General features: G+C 42.3%; 2 protein-coding genes across 5 annotated transcripts in view; one reads left to right on the plus strand and one right to left on the minus strand.

Moving 5' to 3' along the window:
- Nucleotides 1-24: 24 nt before the first annotated feature.
- Nucleotides 25-4,798, plus strand: gins1 (GINS complex subunit 1 (Psf1 homolog)). Its single transcript, XM_029520771.1, has 7 exons — nt 25-181; nt 586-650; nt 1,072-1,170; nt 1,538-1,628; nt 1,902-2,018; nt 2,102-2,176; nt 4,275-4,798. The coding sequence occupies exons 1-7, from the start codon at nt 107-109 to the stop codon at nt 4,341-4,343; spliced, it is 591 nt and encodes a 196-aa protein (XP_029376631.1). The 5' UTR covers nt 25-106; the 3' UTR covers nt 4,344-4,798.
- ninl (ninein-like) overlaps nt 4,546-18,112 on the minus strand; it is a 29,591-nt gene continuing 16,024 nt past the window's right edge. For 3 of the 4 annotated variants that reach the window (XM_029520767.1, XM_029520768.1, XM_029520769.1), the window contains exons 11-30: nt 17,593-17,767; nt 16,604-16,714; nt 15,819-15,905; nt 14,901-15,048; nt 14,134-14,202; nt 13,899-14,023; nt 13,305-13,385; nt 13,056-13,198; nt 12,812-12,949; nt 11,005-12,450; nt 9,672-9,776; nt 9,151-9,220; nt 8,865-9,032; nt 7,766-7,882; nt 7,431-7,544; nt 7,187-7,333; nt 6,588-6,935; nt 6,295-6,504; nt 5,720-5,833; nt 4,546-5,145 (exon numbers count right to left, since the gene is read on the minus strand). In XM_029520767.1, the coding sequence (XP_029376627.1) occupies nt 4,948-5,145; nt 5,720-5,833; nt 6,295-6,504; nt 6,588-6,935; nt 7,187-7,333; nt 7,431-7,544; nt 7,766-7,882; nt 8,865-9,032; nt 9,151-9,220; nt 9,672-9,776; nt 11,005-12,450; nt 12,812-12,949; nt 13,056-13,198; nt 13,305-13,385; nt 13,899-14,023; nt 14,134-14,202; nt 14,901-15,048; nt 15,819-15,905; nt 16,604-16,714; nt 17,593-17,767 (4,114 nt within the window). In that variant the 3' untranslated portion in view covers nt 4,546-4,947. The remainder of the gene's footprint in view (nt 5,146-5,719; nt 5,834-6,294; nt 6,505-6,587; nt 6,936-7,186; nt 7,334-7,430; nt 7,545-7,765; nt 7,883-8,864; nt 9,033-9,150; nt 9,221-9,671; nt 9,777-11,004; nt 12,451-12,811; nt 12,950-13,055; nt 13,199-13,304; nt 13,386-13,898; nt 14,024-14,133; nt 14,203-14,900; nt 15,049-15,818; nt 15,906-16,603; nt 16,715-17,592; nt 17,768-18,112) is intronic. The other variant, XM_029520770.1, reaches the window with a different exon arrangement.

Below are 18,112 nucleotides of genomic sequence, written 5' to 3' on the forward strand. Positions count from 1 at the left end.
CTCCTTTTTTGCCGCGAAATAGGTTTGGATTTTCTGCTTCGTCAGACTCTGGGCTTCTTTCTGGCGGAGCAAACATTGAATCTCTTCTCCTGTGCTCCGCATCAGGATGTTTTGTGAAAAAGCCCTGGAGTTAATCAGGGAGCTTCATCGGATGAATGACGGACAGCTGCCCACTTTCAACGTGAGTGAGCTCCCGACTCTCTAGGAAAGACACTCCACTTAAACATGGGACAGTTTGAGACGGAGAAGACACCTGCATGAAGTAACAACGGGCGTTGAAAAGGATCCAGAAACTGACCCTTATAGCCCAAGAGTGAGACTGACTGCAGTCTCACTCTTGGGCTAAAAGTCTCACTGACTTCATTCCAATGACCGATACAGTAAAAAACTGTTTTTTTTTGTTGTTGATTACTTCTAACATATTAAAATGAAACCATCAAAAGAAGCGTATAGATGGATGAGTCCTGCTGTGAACTTGAACAGTTTTTTAAAGTCAGTATTGTTGACACACTGGGGCCAGCTGACCGTGCTCCCACTGACCTTTGACCTTGTTGTTGGCTTGATGTGATGATGTGTGTGTTGCAGGAGGATGGACTGCGACAGGTCCTGCAGGAGATGGAAGCTCTGTATGAACAGAACCAGAACGACGTGTGAGAAACACTTTACGCTCTCATTTCAGATCAGATTAAATTTCCAAAAATAATATAATATGTAATATAGTATAAAGATTACACAGTTATATCAGGTTCTGAGCCGAAACTGTTGATTTGTCAATTGGCCTGTCAATAAAAATGCTTTTTTGCTGTTTTCATAATCAGTTATTCTTTTCCCACAACTTAATTGACTTCATCAATTAATTGTGAGGCAACAGTGCTAACCTCTACATCACCATGCTGCCCCAAAAGACACACTTTAAAATAAAATAAAAAAAAAAGAAGAAGGCTCGATCCTGTATGGGAACAGAGTAGGAAGCAGGGAAGAGAGACCAGGCACTGTCACTCCTCTTGGTTCTGGGTCACAGTGACTGGTGATGATAATCATTCTGTCCCACTTGGTTTCTCTGTGTTTCAGAAATGAGGCAAAATCTGAGGGTCGGACTGATCTGATTCCCTCCATCAAACTGCGTCACTGCTGCCTGCTGAGGAACCAGCGCTGCCTCACTGCCTACCTGTAACCACACGACACACTGTCACATCTGGTCATCATGTGTCATCACTTCAGTCCAGACAGAAATATGTCAACAGCTATGTTTATGTGAACTGTAGTAGCCTAAATGATCCTCTCACCTGTTAAAGCCCCCATTAGGTCAACATGTAACCAGCATCTGAGCTTTACTCTATTAACTGAAAAGTAATTACCAATTTTTTAAAGTATTGATTGATCATCCTCCCTGTTAATCATTTGCCTCAACAAATCTTATACATTTAACATTCACACACCAATACACAAACATTTGCAACCTGGCAAAAACGTCTTTACACACATACAGATATATAAACCTTTAGTTGTGGATCCTCTCAGACGTTGTCTGTTTCAGATATGACCGGCTGCTGAGGATCAGAGCTCTGCGCTGGGAGTATGGCAGCGTGCTGCCCGCCAATGTTCGATTCCAAATGTGTGCAGAGGAGGTGAGTGAGAAAAGGCTCTGCACCTGCTTTTCATGAACAGTACATGTCTGTGGTATAGCTGCCTCATGGAGACTGAACAGGGTCACACTATTCCGGCATGTGGAAACAGGAAACGTGCCTTACAGTTACAGATGGGACATGTAGGAGCTGTCTTTCCCCTGCTCTGAGCATCACCCACAGCTTTAATGTGGAAGTGACTGAAACTTTGAGAAATATTGCTTTTATCTGTGCTGATCAATTGATGATTGAATTGTGGGTGGTGTGTTGTCACAGTTGCAGTGGTTCAGTCAGTATAAAAAGTCTCTGGCCATCTTCATGCGCTCTCTGGGTGGAGGGGAAGGTCTAGATATCACTCAGGACATGAAGCCTCCAAAGAGTCTCTACATTGAGGTGGGACACAGTTTGACCTTTGACCCCTTCCAGCTATAGTCCAACCTCAAAATGTTGACATGAAGTGTCTCTGTGCTCTCCAGGTGAGGTGTTTAAAGGACCACGGAGAGTTTGAAATCGACGATGGAACAGTGATCCTGCTGAAGAAGAACAGTCAGGTGATAACCTTCAGCCTTTGGAAAACTGAGCTCAAAGACTAAAATAATTCCAATAACACAGTAAGGCCAAACCAGGCTTTACCAAGTTTACATGGATTGACTAACCCTAACCCCAGCCCACTACAGTCTGATGGTCCGGTTACTCATGTAAGAGATGCTTTAATTCAAAGGGAGTGCAGTTGGACATGTTTTCTGCTTTCTTCAGAGCAGATGGTTGCCCCTGTTCTGATTGAAGTTGGTTCATCATCAGGGATGGGGAAAACAGACCACATTCACGGTGGACCAGAAGGACCACAAAGGAACAATAATGACTCAGGCAGTGTGATTTAGGCGACCACGAGTAGCCAGTGTAGGTCAATGAGTAGCAGAGTGACATGAAGAGCAGATGGGCTGCCACATCCTGGACCATCGGTGATTGTTTGACTGAGCACAAAGAAAGACCTACCAGGATAGCACTGCGATAGTCTGGGCTTTGTACCACATCATGTGATTGAAGGAAGGGAAAAACATTTTGTCTTATTTGCTCAACAGCAAAGCAAACCCTGCTGGTTCAAGGATTCGAGGGGTTTTTACTTTCATTCCAGTCAGCATAAAATAATGTCTAACAAGATAAATTAGAGAAAAACTGAAAAGAAGATAATATTACTAGACTAAACACAGCGAGAAAAAGAAGATATTACTAAGGTAAACACAATAACTAAACAAAAACACAGTACGTCACAGTACAACCTGTGAAGTGTACAGCAGCAGAGAAATAATGTGCAAAAATACAGTGTCGAATGAGGTAGAGGTTTATATATTGGGCAATACATAAATAAGTCCAGTTTGTTTTGTTATTGTGCATGTTGTCCACCCACAATTGGGAAGCAAACTAAGGAACACGACCAGATTTCAACAGTCTCACAGAAGCTTTTCCTTAGACTGGTGGTCCTGCTCCGGATGCTTCTCCACCTTCTACCCAAAGGAAGAGGGGCAAAAAGTGAATGCGCAGGATGAGTGGAGTCCTTCATGATGCAGGTGGTCCTCTTTCTGCATCTGGTGTTACAGATTTCCACCACACAGGGGAGGCTGCACCCAAAATTCCTTTGCCCAGCCTTCACAGTGCAGTGCCTTCCTCTCTGCCACAGTGCAGCTGCAGGATAAGAGGACACTCTCCACCACACATCCACAGAATGAAACAGCCCTGAGCCAGTGTCCTGCATGCCTCGGTCACCATAAAAAGTAGAGGCACTGGTGAGCCTTTATACCCAGACAGGAAGTGAGGTTTCTGCCTCTGAAAGGAAGTGCTACCTTGTCACTGTCACCAAGGGATTTCTCTTGGAGGGATCTTTTGGGTCACTTTAACAACTCCATGTTCTATGTGTAAGGTGCCTTGATGTAACTTTATGATGCGGCGCTAGAGAAATACATTTGATTTAATTACTCTGTAGAAGCACTTTGTGGCAATCAGGTTGAGGGCCACAGGCCGATAGTCGTTCAGGCCTGACACTGTGGAGCTTTTGGAGATTGGCATGGTCATGGATGTTTTCATGCAGGTTGGAATGGCTGCCTGAGAGAAGGGGATGTTGACAACGTCCGGTAAGACCTCTGACAGCTGGAAGACGTGAAAGATGTTTTCAGGTCCAGCAGCTTTGCTGGGGTTAATCCTTAGCAGGGACATTTGTGCATCAGCCTGGGTCACGCTCAGGGGCCCTCTGTTCTGTATAACACAGGATCAGCAACAATTTGTCCTGCATTTCTGTTGTAATTTCAATCATGAAGTATGTCCTCAATGTGCTGAGGGTGCCACCATGTCTGGTCAAACCACAGCAGCTTAGTTTGACCAACAAGCTCTGTGCTGACACATGGTTTTCTGCCTTAGATTATACAAGTACGGTGCTTCAACAGCTTACCTAGCAGAGAAAATACCATAATGGTGTAACCGTAACTGTTGTCCAGCCTGGTACTGTTACTGAACATCACCCTCTGTGTGGCTGTAGGAAGAAAGGCAAACACTTCCTATTGTATAATGCCTGTACTATACAGCATAGGCATGGCGTACTCACCTGAAGCCTCTGTCTGCAGGTCCTCATGACACTGTCCCTCTCTCTGTCCCCAGCACTTCCTACCACGCTGGAAATGTGAACAGCTGATCCGTCAGGGTGTCCTGGAACATGTCATGTCCTGAGACAGTGACAGCCAAGAGCTGAGACAACAGCGCTAAACCCTCACCCTCCCTCCTTTATTTCAACGTCACATATTTTGAAGTAAACAGACAAATGTTCATGTTCTCAACATGTTTGAGTATTTTTCTGATGGGAAAAATAAAACGTTTTTTCCAAATGCTGCGTCAGTGAAGTAAACAAAGGTCACAACAGCAAACAGCGGACTCAGAGATAAAAGCATAATTTAATGTGGTTGTCAGGTGCCATCATTACAACAAGGCGACACTGCATGGGTGAGTTTGGTTTGGTGTCCTGTACAGGAGGTCTCACTCCAAGGGGAAAACAGACTTGAGAATGTAACCATGTCATGTGAACAGGACAGCAGCTGCCTGCAGACACTCAAACGTCGTTGTACAATCCCTGACTCCATTAAAAAAAAAAAAAATAAATAAATAAAAACAAGTGTCTCGTAAAAATACACAAAGTAACATAATACCCTCATGGCTGAAATACTTCAGAGTAGTGCCAAACTGTGTAACATACAGGTGTGTGTGTGGTGGTTCATTTAAAAAAAAACAAAAAAAAAAAAAAACAAGTTCAGATGCAAATATGTCTGCACACTAACATTCAGCAACTGCGTGGTAAGGACGCAGGGACAATTTCTCTCAGCAGCTTGTTTAGAGCTTTGACCTTGTCCTCCAACAAGTAATTCCTCTTCTCTGCGTTCTTCTGCCGCTGCTCAGTGACCTGAAGAGCTTTCATCAGCTGAGAGTTCTCCACATACAGATCTTTCAGCAGCTTGTTTGACTTGTTGTTCTTCACCAGCTGTAAATGAGACAGACAAAAGAGTGTGGACGGTCTGATAATCACACACAGACAATAGATATTTACAATGTTACTGGGGTTAGGGCTATATTATTTACAAATAGGCAAATCATTTTTGTTCAGAAACAATGAGCTTCTTGTGCCTCAAATATCACTTAAATTATTCATCTACCTATTATTTATCCAAGGTGAAATGATGCAATTTTTCTTGTAAATTGAAATTTAATATCTAAATGTGTTTACCCAGAAAATTAAGACAATTTTTAGCTTGTTCTATAATCACAGTTTATTCTTATCTTTTCTCTTAACATTGCTGTGGCAGGAGTGTTTTAACTTAAATCCATTCCTTTCAGACTGAATGAAAGTTTTTTTAAAATCCTGATCATTGAGCTTCAAATCTTTTTTAGAACAATAAGTCAGTTTTTTTTTTTTTTAATTTGTCGTGTGTCCTGTTCTATGTCCTTGAGTCAAACATTTTACTCTTTGTTAAATTGAACCAGCAACTCTAATAGACCCAGCAGCAGTGTCTGACCACACTTGAATTTCACACTGAAATGAGAATCTGAAGACTCACCTGTTCTTTAAGCTGCTGGACTTTTTCCTGCAGAGCCAACTGGACCCCCTTCAGTTTGATCTCTAGGTCCTCCATCCTCAGATGTAACGAGGCCATGGCCTTATCATATTGATCCTGAGACACAGACACACCTTAAGCGGATCGTGAACCCATCTGAACCTACGACCCTGTGGCCCCTGAACAGGTGAAGCTGCTCTGTAATCCAACTCTGTTTCCTCCCTGCCTTTCTTTTTTCAACCATGTTTCTTGCTTAGACATTTTATGTTTTTATCTGTTCACTGAGCATTTTTCTGGAACACCTGCATACACTTTCTTATTAATGTTATCTAATCAACCAATCACAAGGCAGCAGTGCATATACAGTTCCGGGGCTTCAGATACATTTCACATATGATCAGGTCCAGCTGAGTCTGACATGTCCATACAGAGGATAAACTGATGATACCGACCGTCGTCCATTCCGATAACAGTAACATGATAGCATCAATTGGCTAACCTGGCTGGTAGAGCACAGTCCTGGCTCTTTCAGCCTCACAGCTTTAGCCTGGTGCTATAGCTGCAACATTAGCATTTACCTGTTTGACGCTCATCTGAGAGTTGCTCTGCTGGGCTTGCTGGGTCAGTGTCTCCTCCAGCTGCTGACTCCTCCTTTGCTCCTCCAGCAGCCGGGACTGCAGATGGTCCATCCGTTCTCTGAGTCCATCACCCTCCTGCTCTTGCCTCTCCTGCAGCTGCCGAAAATGCTGCATCTGTACCACGCTGAAAGCGGTGTCTGTCCGCATTGCCTGCAGAGACCATGACAGAGGTTTACTGTGGTGGTACTCTGACGGGATTCTTTACCTTCACTGTTTAGAGGTGATGCTCTGACCCGGTTCTTTGCCTGTGTCTGAGACTTCTCCAGCTCACTCAGTTTGGTCTTCAGGTTAAGCTGCTCTTGTGTCAGTTTCTGGACCTCCAGACCTTGGATCTGTAACTCTGACAGCTGGAAACAGCCGTTAAATTCACAGGTGAGATGAGGATCACCATGGTTCAGATAGACTGAACCACCTGGCGAGGTGCCTGGTACCTTGCATTGGAGATCCTGGTTCTGGATCCTCAGTCTCTGGGTCTCCTCCTGCAGGGTGATAGCAGCCTTCTCCTCCTGTTCCTCCATGGCTTGACACAGATCTTCCTTCTCCTTCATCAGCTTCCTGATTTTGGTCTCAAACTCCTTCACCTGACAACCACCACAGCACAGGAGAGTTTAGGAGGTCCAGGTCTGGACTGGACCACAAGCATGTTTGAATGAATGAAAAAACTCAACTGTTTCTCCCCAACAAGTATCCCAGTAACAGTACACCCTGTGGTTAGTGTATCTCAACCGTGATTTAATGAGGAATAAATGCATTTCCTGTGAACCGGTGGAGGACAAGTAAATAAAGCAATATCTGTCTTTGGATGTGTCCTGGGATCAGTTTCTGTCCTGACCGTGTTGTGAGTGTCCTGCAGCTTCTTCTGCAACTCAGTTACTTCCTGACTGTGGCCAAGTTTGTGCTGATTGCTGGTGTTGAGCTGAGAGCGAAGCAGCTCAGCTTCCAACTCCAGAGAGAGAACAGACTGCTGCAGCTTCTCCACCTGAAGAAGAAAAGATCGTTGTAAGAGTTCTTGATTCCAAGGTTTTTATTTTTGTTTTTATTCCTTTTGCATAGTTTTTTTTTATTTGAATTGTAACCTTGTTGTTGCGGTCATCTGCCTCTCTCAACAGTTTGGCCTTGTCTTCCTCCAGCCACTTCTGCCTTAGAATCACACTTTTGAGCTCCGTTTCCACCTCCGACAGGTGACTCAGCTAAGGAATGAGAATCCTACAGTGAAAGGGGTCTGAGACTTTCTAAAGCCACAAGCCACTGTGTGTGGATGAAGCTGTGAGGTCTTCAGCCATCCTCATGGACCAACAGACATGTCCTGTCTTTTCATCAGAGCCACGTGTGCCCCCTGATATAGCTCACTTTTTAAAGTATGATAGGGTTCGTCACATGACGCCGTGTATAATCTAAGGCTGAGGCATACCTTGTCTTTGCAGGAGCTAAGCTGCCTCTCCAGCACTTGTCTCTCCTGTGTCCATACTGCCTGCTGCTGCAGCTTCTCTTTCTCTTGTTGCATCACTGTATCCTGCAGCTGTCGTATCTGGAGGAGAAGGTCAACTGATCAGGATAGTGCTCAGCTGTTATTACGCCATCTCATACATCCGTATTTTAAAGTCACTGTGAATTGGTTTCCTGTCCATCTGTCTGATAGTTAGTAATGAGTTAAAATGTTGGTAGGACAAAAGGGTTTCTTTTTTTTTAACTTTGTTTTTCTTCTCCCAACATGCAAATCAACAGCTCTGAAAAATGTTAACATTTTTGTGACATGCATGAAAACGGGGGAAAAAAATATATAATTTGCAGGTTTGTCAGCATATGACCAAGTAGGATCTCACACTGTTAACACTTTGATCATGCACCATTAATTCCAAGACAAAGTTTTGGTCTGTGATGTCACATTAATTCACTGTCTCTCTGAACAGTGAAGTGTTAACCTATTGTGATGTTACCCTTTGGTTTGTGAGCTGCTGTTCGTGAACTGAAGCTTCCATTTTGAAATTGGTCCATGAGCCATCTTGTTTTTGGAAACCAGAAGAAACCATATTTTGAAGAACTGAGGGGGAGTGAGGGCTTGGTCTGACCTGCTCTGTTGTGCATCCTGATTATGTTGTACAGCCTGTCAGTTTCACAGTAGCTACACCCCCTAACCTATCCCGTGTTATGGTCTCTTTTTCTCTAAATGGGACCTTCATCTAAAAACATAAACAACATGTTGTACTGAAGACTTGAAACTAGAGACTGAGACCATAAACTCATTCGGAAAACATTTGCTGAGCTGATAAAACAAGGGGGAAGTAGGAACATTTTTACTTCAATTCAATTTGAGTTTAACTTGCAGCCAGTGTAGTCACCCTCTGACAGTCATTAGATAAAATGAAGGTATTCAGCACTGACTTCCCTATTCAGACCCAGAGTCTAGATCCACTTTCAGATAGAGTTTGGTTTAGAAACATTTTGAGCCAAGGCTCAAACATTGAAAATCTCTTTGAACAGAGAAAAAATGGCTAAACTATAAAACATACCGCATCATCTCCCTCTTGCAGCTCCTTGGACATTGCCGCCAGGCGCTCCTGTAGCATACTGACTGATTCCCGCTCTCCATGGAGATGGGCACTGAGCTCGGCATTGTCATTGCTCAACTGCAGATTTCTGCTGCTCAGATCTAGCACCTCCTCTCGATATTTGGAATTCTGCAAAAGAAGCACTGCAGCTTAGTTCATGTCCAGAGATTACATGTCACAGCCTGGAGCTGAGAAGAACCAAGTTTGTCGCTAAATTACTCTCAAATCAAGACATACATGTCCTCACCTCTTTGTGCAGCCTCTCTTCTTCTTCTCTGCTCCTCTCGTGTTCTCTCTCCATCCCCTCCAGTTTCCTCCTAACAGGAGAGAAAGAAAGAGGTTGAAATTATTCCTAAAAAAAAAAAAAAAAAAATGTGTGTAATGTAACGTGCGTTTCATTTTAGGGATTTTGGTAGCAGTTCATAGCAGTTCAATTATCTCCTGGTTTTGTATTTTCAACTGTTTTGTATTTTTCAAAATTGAATACTCTTTTGTGGTGATTGGTTTGTTTAGAACAAGCAGCTCAGAACTACCTGAAGAGATATTTGTGTGACAATAACTGGGACTAAAACTAAACCTGTGATTTCTGATAATGACCATGACTTTCCCTTTCTAATTTAAAACAGTACAAGATAATTTAAATGATTCAGGTAATGCAAATTGGCTGATGTCAAGCTCAGTGAAGACAGGTGTCCTCCAGGACAGCCAGACTAAGGCAAAATGTTTGTGTGCTCCATGCCTAAGATTCTTAGAACAGTGTTTTCTCACCTTTTCTTGGCAATATCATCCTCCAGGTTCTGGATTTCTTGCTGCAGGATGCTGAGTCGCTCCTGAAGAGCTCCTTTCTCTGATCGAACCTCCTCCAACTGAGTCCTACAGCCAACAACATAAGCTGAAAAACAAGCTATTGCTCAAACACACCTGAGCACATTCAGCAAACTTTCTTATGATTGTGGAGGAAAATCACTATGCTAAATATTACAGAAATATGAACTTGAAAATCTGATTTCATGCGTGAAATTAAGATGTTACTTCATTTAATAATCCTCGCCCTGTGTTTGTTTTTACAGTTTAATTTCAGTGTGCATTTCATTTTTCAAGTGACACTCAGATTTATGTATCCATCTTGCCAGGTGATCCTGATTAATACCTCCTTAAACTAAACCATTGACCACTGTTTGAATCTTAGCAATCTAATAACACACCTACACAACACCAACATAGGGCTCCTGATTATTGGGCAAAGCCTTCTCTATCTAGCAGATTGCAGTAATTATATAATTGTCTCAGTCTTCATATTTACTTTAAGATATGCATTGATTAATATGCATTAATTGATACAGTTGTTATATATTAAAACTATCTTAAAAAAAAAAAAATAATAGAATGAATGAGTAAGAGTAAGAAAAATAACCATCTGAAGTGAGTTGGACATTTTAAAGTCTTTGCTCTATGGTGGAACAATTATGATATGGAAATGTTTTTAAGATGCATTCAAAACATCTTGAACATTTTTGTCTGGATATTTATTTCAACTACAACAATCTACTGTCAGATATACAGCCTCGTCTAAGTCCATTAATGGTGTCAGGAAAGTTTAGAATCCATAACAATATATCTTCAGTGTTTTCTAGTTGTTAGGTGTCACATTCTCCAGTTTCTTTGAATAAGACCAGGCCTTACATTAAAAATTACCTTTCATCTTTATAGAACTCATCAGAGCAGAATGAGTTTTTTTTGTACTTTGAGCTTCAGATGAACAGAAAACCACAGACAGTTGATGGTGATGACAACACAGAATCATGAGTTATTCAGAGCGAGCAGAATTCCATGCGTTTAGATGTTCATCATTTGGTTAGAGATGAGGTGAAGAGTTAAAGCATTCAAGACAATCAGACTGTAGAGCTAACCTGTAGCAGTGCATTGGGGGTGATTAAGTATTCAGCATTTCATTCAGCTTCCCTTCATTCTGAGCTTCAGTTTCAATATGGATGCGATTAGTCTTAAACCTACTCAATGCTTTAAGCCGAGCAGCAGATGGAGGTTAGTTCTCGACTTCACCAGGTTTTGGATCTCTGAGTCAGACTCATACTCCACAAACCTGTGTGAACTGGCTGGGTCCATCACTTCCTCCAGAGCAAGGACTAGTTTCTCTAGATCCATCAGCTGCTGCGTCATCCTTCTCTTCTCCTGTTCCAAATTCTCTTCTGCCTTTCTCAGCTGGTCCTGTGAGTCCTGCAGGGCCTGCTGCAGCTGGTTCACCTGCTCCCTGGCCCAGTCCAGGTCCCTCTCTTTGGCCTCCAGCTGAACATCTTGGCACTGCCTCTCTAAGGAAGACTTTGCTTGATGGAAAAATTCAGCACTGTCTGCTACCTCAGCCCTCAGCTGGTCTACCTCATTGGTTTTAGAGTTGAGCTGCCTCCTGAGTTCCAGGACCAGGTCTGCAGTTTCATTGAACTGAGAGTTGAGATCTCTAAGACGGTCTCTCAGAGTAGAGCTCTCCTCCTCCATCTCTACAATCTGCGTGGATAGCTGGTCAGCCAACCGGAGGTAGCTGATATTCTCCTGGCTTAGACGACAGACCTCTTCTTTCTCTTCCTCCAGACTAGAGTTGAGCTGCAATGTCCTTATCTGCTCCTGCTTCAAAGCCTCCTGCAGACTATCCTCAGTGCTACTCCTCTTTTTTAACTCCTCTAAGGCTCCATCCAGCTCCAGCTGCAGGTTGTCCACTGCCATTGCTTGGTCCTTCAGGTCTTGGATCAGTCTGGCTCGGTCTGTCTTTAATGACTCCAGTTCAGCAGCCAGTTTAGAGACACTTTCAGCCCTGGTCCTCAGGGCCTCCTTTTCTATCTCAGCCCTTAGGGCCTGCTGCTGGGTGAAGGCATTGGAGAGGCAGCTGCAGTTGTCCGCCACCAATTCCCGATCCTGTATGATACTGTCTGATGTGGCTTGGAGGTTTCCCAGTTGTTCCATCAGCTGGTTCACCTGAGTCTTAAGCTGCTTCTCTCTGGCCTTCACCACCTGCAGCTCCTCCTCCACTGAACTCTTTTCTGAGGAGAGGTCTTTGCTCAAAGCCTCATGAGACTCAATGAAGGTAACACTCTCCACCAGTTGCATGCAGGCCTCCTCGAGCCTGGCTTCCAGGTCAGTGCACCGCTCTAGAGATGTTGTAAGTTCTTCCCCACCCTGACTACATTTATCCATGAGCTCCTCTAAACTGATCTCTGATTGGTTGATCTGCAGCTTGTAGCTCTGTATGATCTCCTTTATTCTTGAGACCTGCTCCTTTAGCTGAAAGACTGCCGTCTCATGCTGCTCCTCCACCCTCTTCTTCTCTGAGGTGAACTGACTACAAATCCTGGCCTGATCCTCCCTGGCTCTCTCTTCACATTGCAGCTTTTCCTGCTCCAAAAGTATGAGTTGGTTTTCCCAGAAACCTCTCTGCTCCTGTAGCTGTTGGTGCTCATGATGAAGCTGATGGAGGAAGTTGCGCTGATCTTCAGCATACAGCAGCTTCATCTGACCAAGTCGCTGCTCAGACTCCTCCCTGCTCAGTGTTCACAAAATGTGTCAAGGAGCCATTTACATGATGCTCAACATTACATTCACATGTCTCATCACATATCAACCCGCTCCAGTTTGATTATCATAAATATCAATGTATGCTGGGATCTCGGTTTCAGATAGAAAAGGAAGGTCAAGTCAAAGAAAGTACCGTAACTAAAACATGAATCCGATTCAATAGTCAGCACTGCCCGGATCTTGAAAAGCAGGAAAATTAGTCTCAAAGTTAGAGAGATATTTATGTTGGCTAGAGAGTACAAAATGTTCCTGATTGAGAATTCACACCTGTGCATGATAGACATTAGACTGTGGTCCTGCCTAATGATCAGACCCACATCACTCACCTGACCAGCATCACTTCTTGGTCCATCTTCAGCTTCATTTCAGCCTGCAGCTGTTCCTTCTCAGCACTCAGTCTCTGGACCAGGTTGCTGATCTCTCTAGCAAAGTTCTGCTCCAGCTCTGCCTGTTCCCACTGCATCCTGGAAAAGACAACTTTATGTACCACTGAAACCTTCACAAAAAGATTCTTATATTTTGAGAAAATTGAAACCTATGATTTTCACTGTGCTGTTTCATCTTCTTCACCTGCGCTCTTGCTCGTTGCTCCACCCTTGTCCACCTCTTCCTCCATGTTGGATCTCAGTATGTAGTTTGTCCAGAGCTTCCTTCAGCTGCTTCACCTGCTGCTCTGCCTGAGCCTTCTGCTCTTCTAGTTCACTGATCTCCAACTGACAGACAGACAAATCAAAGCACAAGCCAGCAAACATTAAAAACTAAAAAAAGCTTCCATAGTCATGCAGTTTCACAGCAAAATTGAAGTCATTTAGTTTTCACCTTGAAGGCTTGAGCGATGTCTTTACGCTCCACCTCCATGCTCTGTCTCATTCGTTCCAGGCTGCGCTCGTAGTAGTTCACCTGAGGAAGAAAGGGTTTGTTTTTTTTTCCCAAATTTTCACTTTTTTTTCCCATTACAGTCATACAGAAAAGGCCAAACAATACGTAACAAGAAAAGAAAACAATGTTTTCTTCCTTTCCAGTTTGATGAGACTTGGATCTGTGGTCTCTGTTCTAGCTTGTAGGTGAATTATCTAAATTGTCCGTAGGTCTGGATGTGGGTGGTTGCTCTCTGTCTGTTGGCTCTTTGATGGACTGAAGACCTGTCCAGGGTGTACCCCTGCCCTCGCCCAGTGTGAGCTGGGATTGGCTCCGGCATCCAAGAGACCCGGAAACAGATAAGCAGTGGAAGATGAATGAATGAATGTCTAATGAGTCTTGAAGGTGCTGAAAGTTGTCGTTTTTTTTTTTTTTTTTTAATGTCACTGTTCTCTTAACTGGTCTATATTGCACTTGGCCCCTATTATTTGAGATGGAGCTTCATATGAATAGTCAGTGACTTCAAGACTTTAATGAATAATAATGATAGCATACCTGCGTCTCAAGCTGGATGTGCAGTTGCTGCAGGTCCTGGTTGTGTATTTGCTTAAGCTGCTCCAGAGCCAATTCAGTCTGGATACTGACAGCAGGACCAGAAACACTATCCAGGGAACACAGAGCTAGACACATACAAACATATACAAAACACACATTCACAAAATAAATGCTCCATTAGGATTTAAAGCAGCATCTGTCCAATGCTTGTGTTTGTTTCTGCGGTCTCTCTCACTGGTTTTATCAGCTGGCAGCAGTTTCTTCTTCACCCGAGGAGATGAGTTGCACTTCATGTCCAAATCGCCTGGACAACATAACAAACAAAAACTATGAGCAGAATGAAGCAGCAGGTCACAGAGACAAATAGCACTAACAAGCAGAGACTCACTGTGGGACATGATGAGAATAAACCACAACACAACAGAAAGAAACCTGCCGACTCACAAAGTGACACCTGAAGAAAGGAAGTATGTGTGTGTGTATGTGTGTGTGTGTGTGTGTGTGGGGTGGGTGTGTCCATGTCTAGTTGAACAGATTAGACCTGCTCTGCAGGTACTGGGTTGCAGTATCTGTTCCCAAATAAAACTTGCTCTGCACTAGTTATTAAACCGGCTCGAACTTCTGTCAGAAACTAGTGACAGTTCTCATGGTTTTGGCCCAACAGTCAACAGAATAATTTCCATGAGAACTTGGATTGGATTGACCAAAGAAATATTGTTGCTGCCAGATCCAGGATAGTCACGATGCCAGAGTTTACTCTCCAATGGAGTCACAACGATAAAAATCAAACATTTTCTATTTCATGTTTCTCAGATGTGATGATATGCTGCTCTTCTTTTTCTTATCTTAAAAGGGAATATTTGGGTTTAAACAACCCACCACAGGGGATTTAAAAAAAAAAAAAGCAAAAGAATTTTGAAGCAATCAAATAAAGAAAGAAAACAGTCAGCAGATAATAGTTAGTTGCAGTGCCATCATTGAGGGGGTGCAATATACGCTTACCAGAATCAGATTCTGCACTGTCAGTGCGTTGTTCGGTACAGCTCAGAGCAGTGGATTCTGCTGCAGCTCTCTTGGTCTTTCTGTCCCCCCTCTGACCTTTCAGAAGCTCCAACTCTGTGCTCAGCTCATCATTTTTGTCCTGCAGTTCCTGAAAACAACACAAACAAGTCTTCAGCATTTACAGACACAGTGGAGCAACATACTCCATTGCCACTGACTCCTCAGAGCAGGAAACTCATTATCACAACACAAACAAAAAAAAAACTAAAACATCTGTAGCAGTCAGAAATTTTTCTTCAGCGACAAACCATCTTCACACTCACTTAGTTCACCTGCTGAGACATTGCCGCTGTGTAGGTCAGTCCACCATAACAAGACATCACAATAAAAGAAATACGTCAATGAATTTAGCATGCTTGGAGGATTTGATGCCAGATGATCATGGTTTCAATTCTTTAACACAGGATAATGCATCAAACCTCAGCCCATGCAACAAACTAAATGATCCACATAAAAAACAGAGTAAGATGAAGAAAAAGAAGAAGGGAAATCCAAAGAAGGGCACAAAGAAAAAGAGAAAGGAGAAGATAACAATAGAGCTGTTTCTCAGTAATTTTTGTGGTTGTGAAAACATCACACGCGGATCAGTGACCACCTCACAGTTCAGGCACATCCACAGGTATCAGCTGACTGATACCTGTGGATGTGTATTAACTTTTTCACCTGTTTTACCCTTGATTTTCACTTGGCTCACCACAAGGCATTCAGGAGCACAAACAAAATAGACAGAACTTTCTTCATTCATGTCTCATTTGTCTGTTTGTGTTGTTTCAGTTCGTTTAGATATAGAATCAACAAAAACAGGTCTACATGAATAACACAATTTACATCGACAGAGGGCTACACACATACTCTTACCCTACACTGCAGCTCGTACTCTTTGATGATCTCAGTGAATCTCTCGTCATGACCCAGACCAGCACCAGCCGGGTCCAAGCTGCCAAACTGTCAATCAAGCAAAAATATACACTAAATTGATTTAAAGTTACTGTCAAACAGCCAATAAATAAATAAATATGGAAAAAAAAAATCTTCATAGCACAGACAAAAAGACCATGAGAGAAATGAAGTCACAGGGGCAGCTGTCTTAAATTATTCATCAGTTACAAGCAAATGGGTCACCTTACACCACTGGTGGTATGTCTGTGTGCACGTGCACACACATGCACTAACTGGTTATAGTCAAACAGAAACATTCCCTGGCAACCAAAAAAAAAAAAAAAAAAAAATCTTTTTTTTTTTTTTTTTTTAAATCGCACATTGTCTCCGTATTAGTGTTGGGCATGTTACTTTAAAGTTTCGGTATAGCTATAGTTACACATATACTATACTTACTACCAAAAAGTCACAAAGTTTGTAATTGCTCTTCAACATTATAAGAGCAACTACTTACCGGGCCAATTAACTATTGCGTTACAATATTTTCTTATGCACACGCAAAATTATTTTTTTTTCCCCCTTAAATGGAACTTTAAATTCAACAGATTATACAATTTTTCTATTTATTTAACAAAAAAAGAAAAAACCAAACCTTCCTATACATTTTTAAATGCATAAAATGGGTGGATTATATGGTACATTATTAACAGAAAACAGCTCTGACTTTAACAATATTGGTTTAACAAACTTGTGTGTTGTGTTACCTTGTCATGCAGCAGCTGGTCCAGGTCGCTCTGAAGTTTGTTAACTAAGTTCTCTGCATCAGTCAGCTTCAGCTTCACAACAGTCAGCTCATCCTCAAGATGTCTGCACTCCTGAACACACAACACCACAAAAAGACACAAACACCTGGCACTAACATCCACCTCAGGGGATTCAATGTGACACAGTTTGAGGTCCAATCACTCATAGAAGCCCTCTGGACCACCTATGGGCACATTCTTTTGGCAGATTGAATAGAAATGTGACTATGTATGTGCCTTCTGAAGGACAGCCTCTTCTACCAACTTTCTTTGAAAGACTGCTCAGTCTACTGGTGTCCTCTGAAGGACCTCCTCTGCTGACATCCTAAAGTGTATTGAGAGGGAAGTGCTTTTTCTCGACTGATATGCAGTTAAAATTTCACAAATTCCTTATTTATAAAACAAATACATTGAATTGGCAATACATAATCAGCTTTATTGTTAAAGTATCTATGTGCAAACAAGGAATTGAACTCTGATAGAACTTTGCTCAGTGTACAGATGTAACCATAGAAACAAAAGAAACAATTAAATTTAACATGAATTAGCAAACTGATTGGATGGAAAATGTTTAAATTAGAAAAATCTGTACAGCTAACCAATCTTGAATATTAAAAAAAAAATAAATAAATAGTACAGTACAATGTCTTTAGTGTTTAAGAATTTCTAAGGCAGATTAATTAATGTAATTAATGTACCCGACCCTGGATAAGCAGATAAAGATGGATGGCTGGCTGGCTGGCTGGCTGAATTAATGTATATTCTGTTTCCACATTTGTGAGGATATCTCAATCAAAAACCTAGAATAATCTATAGAAACTTTCATCTTGAAGACTTTACATGTTGGCTGCTTGCATCAGTTTACATGATAAAATGCAGATCTTCCTTGCTCAGCTCATTATCTTTAAATAATAAGCTACTGCAAAGGAGGATGACTGCGGTGTACTGACCTTTGTGGCACTGCTGAGCTCCTCCTGCAACTCAGCCTCCTGCCCTCTGAGCAGTTGCAGCTCCTTTTGCAGATTGTTCCGTTCTCTCTCCACCTGCTGCAGCAGAGCCTCACTGTCTTGCTCTGACTGACTGCGCAGAGCTGTTAACCTATCACGGAAATCCTGCTCCAGGTCCCTACCAATCACAATACCAGCTTGTCAAGACCCTGCAGTCAATGCCACTTACCTCTCCAGAATCAATACCACCACATTTCAGAATTCCATTGCTGTTATAATGAAGGTAACGTTAGCTACATCAGCGAGAGAAAATATTTTTGGTGTCAGCTAAAATTTTATGAAGTTCAATTCAACCAGGAAATAAAATCCATGTGTCTCAATGATTCACAATTTTCTCTCCCTGTTGCACCAATTTTCAGAATCCACTTATTATAATATTATGCCAAATTGATGTTTTTAATTAAGTTAATAATGAGCCACAATATCAATTTCAGACACTAATGTAACATCTCAAATAGCTAAG

This window comes from Echeneis naucrates, chromosome 15 (genome assembly GCF_900963305.1).
Source record: "Echeneis naucrates chromosome 15, fEcheNa1.1, whole genome shotgun sequence".
NCBI classification, from domain to species: domain Eukaryota; kingdom Metazoa; phylum Chordata; class Actinopteri; order Carangiformes; family Echeneidae; genus Echeneis; species Echeneis naucrates.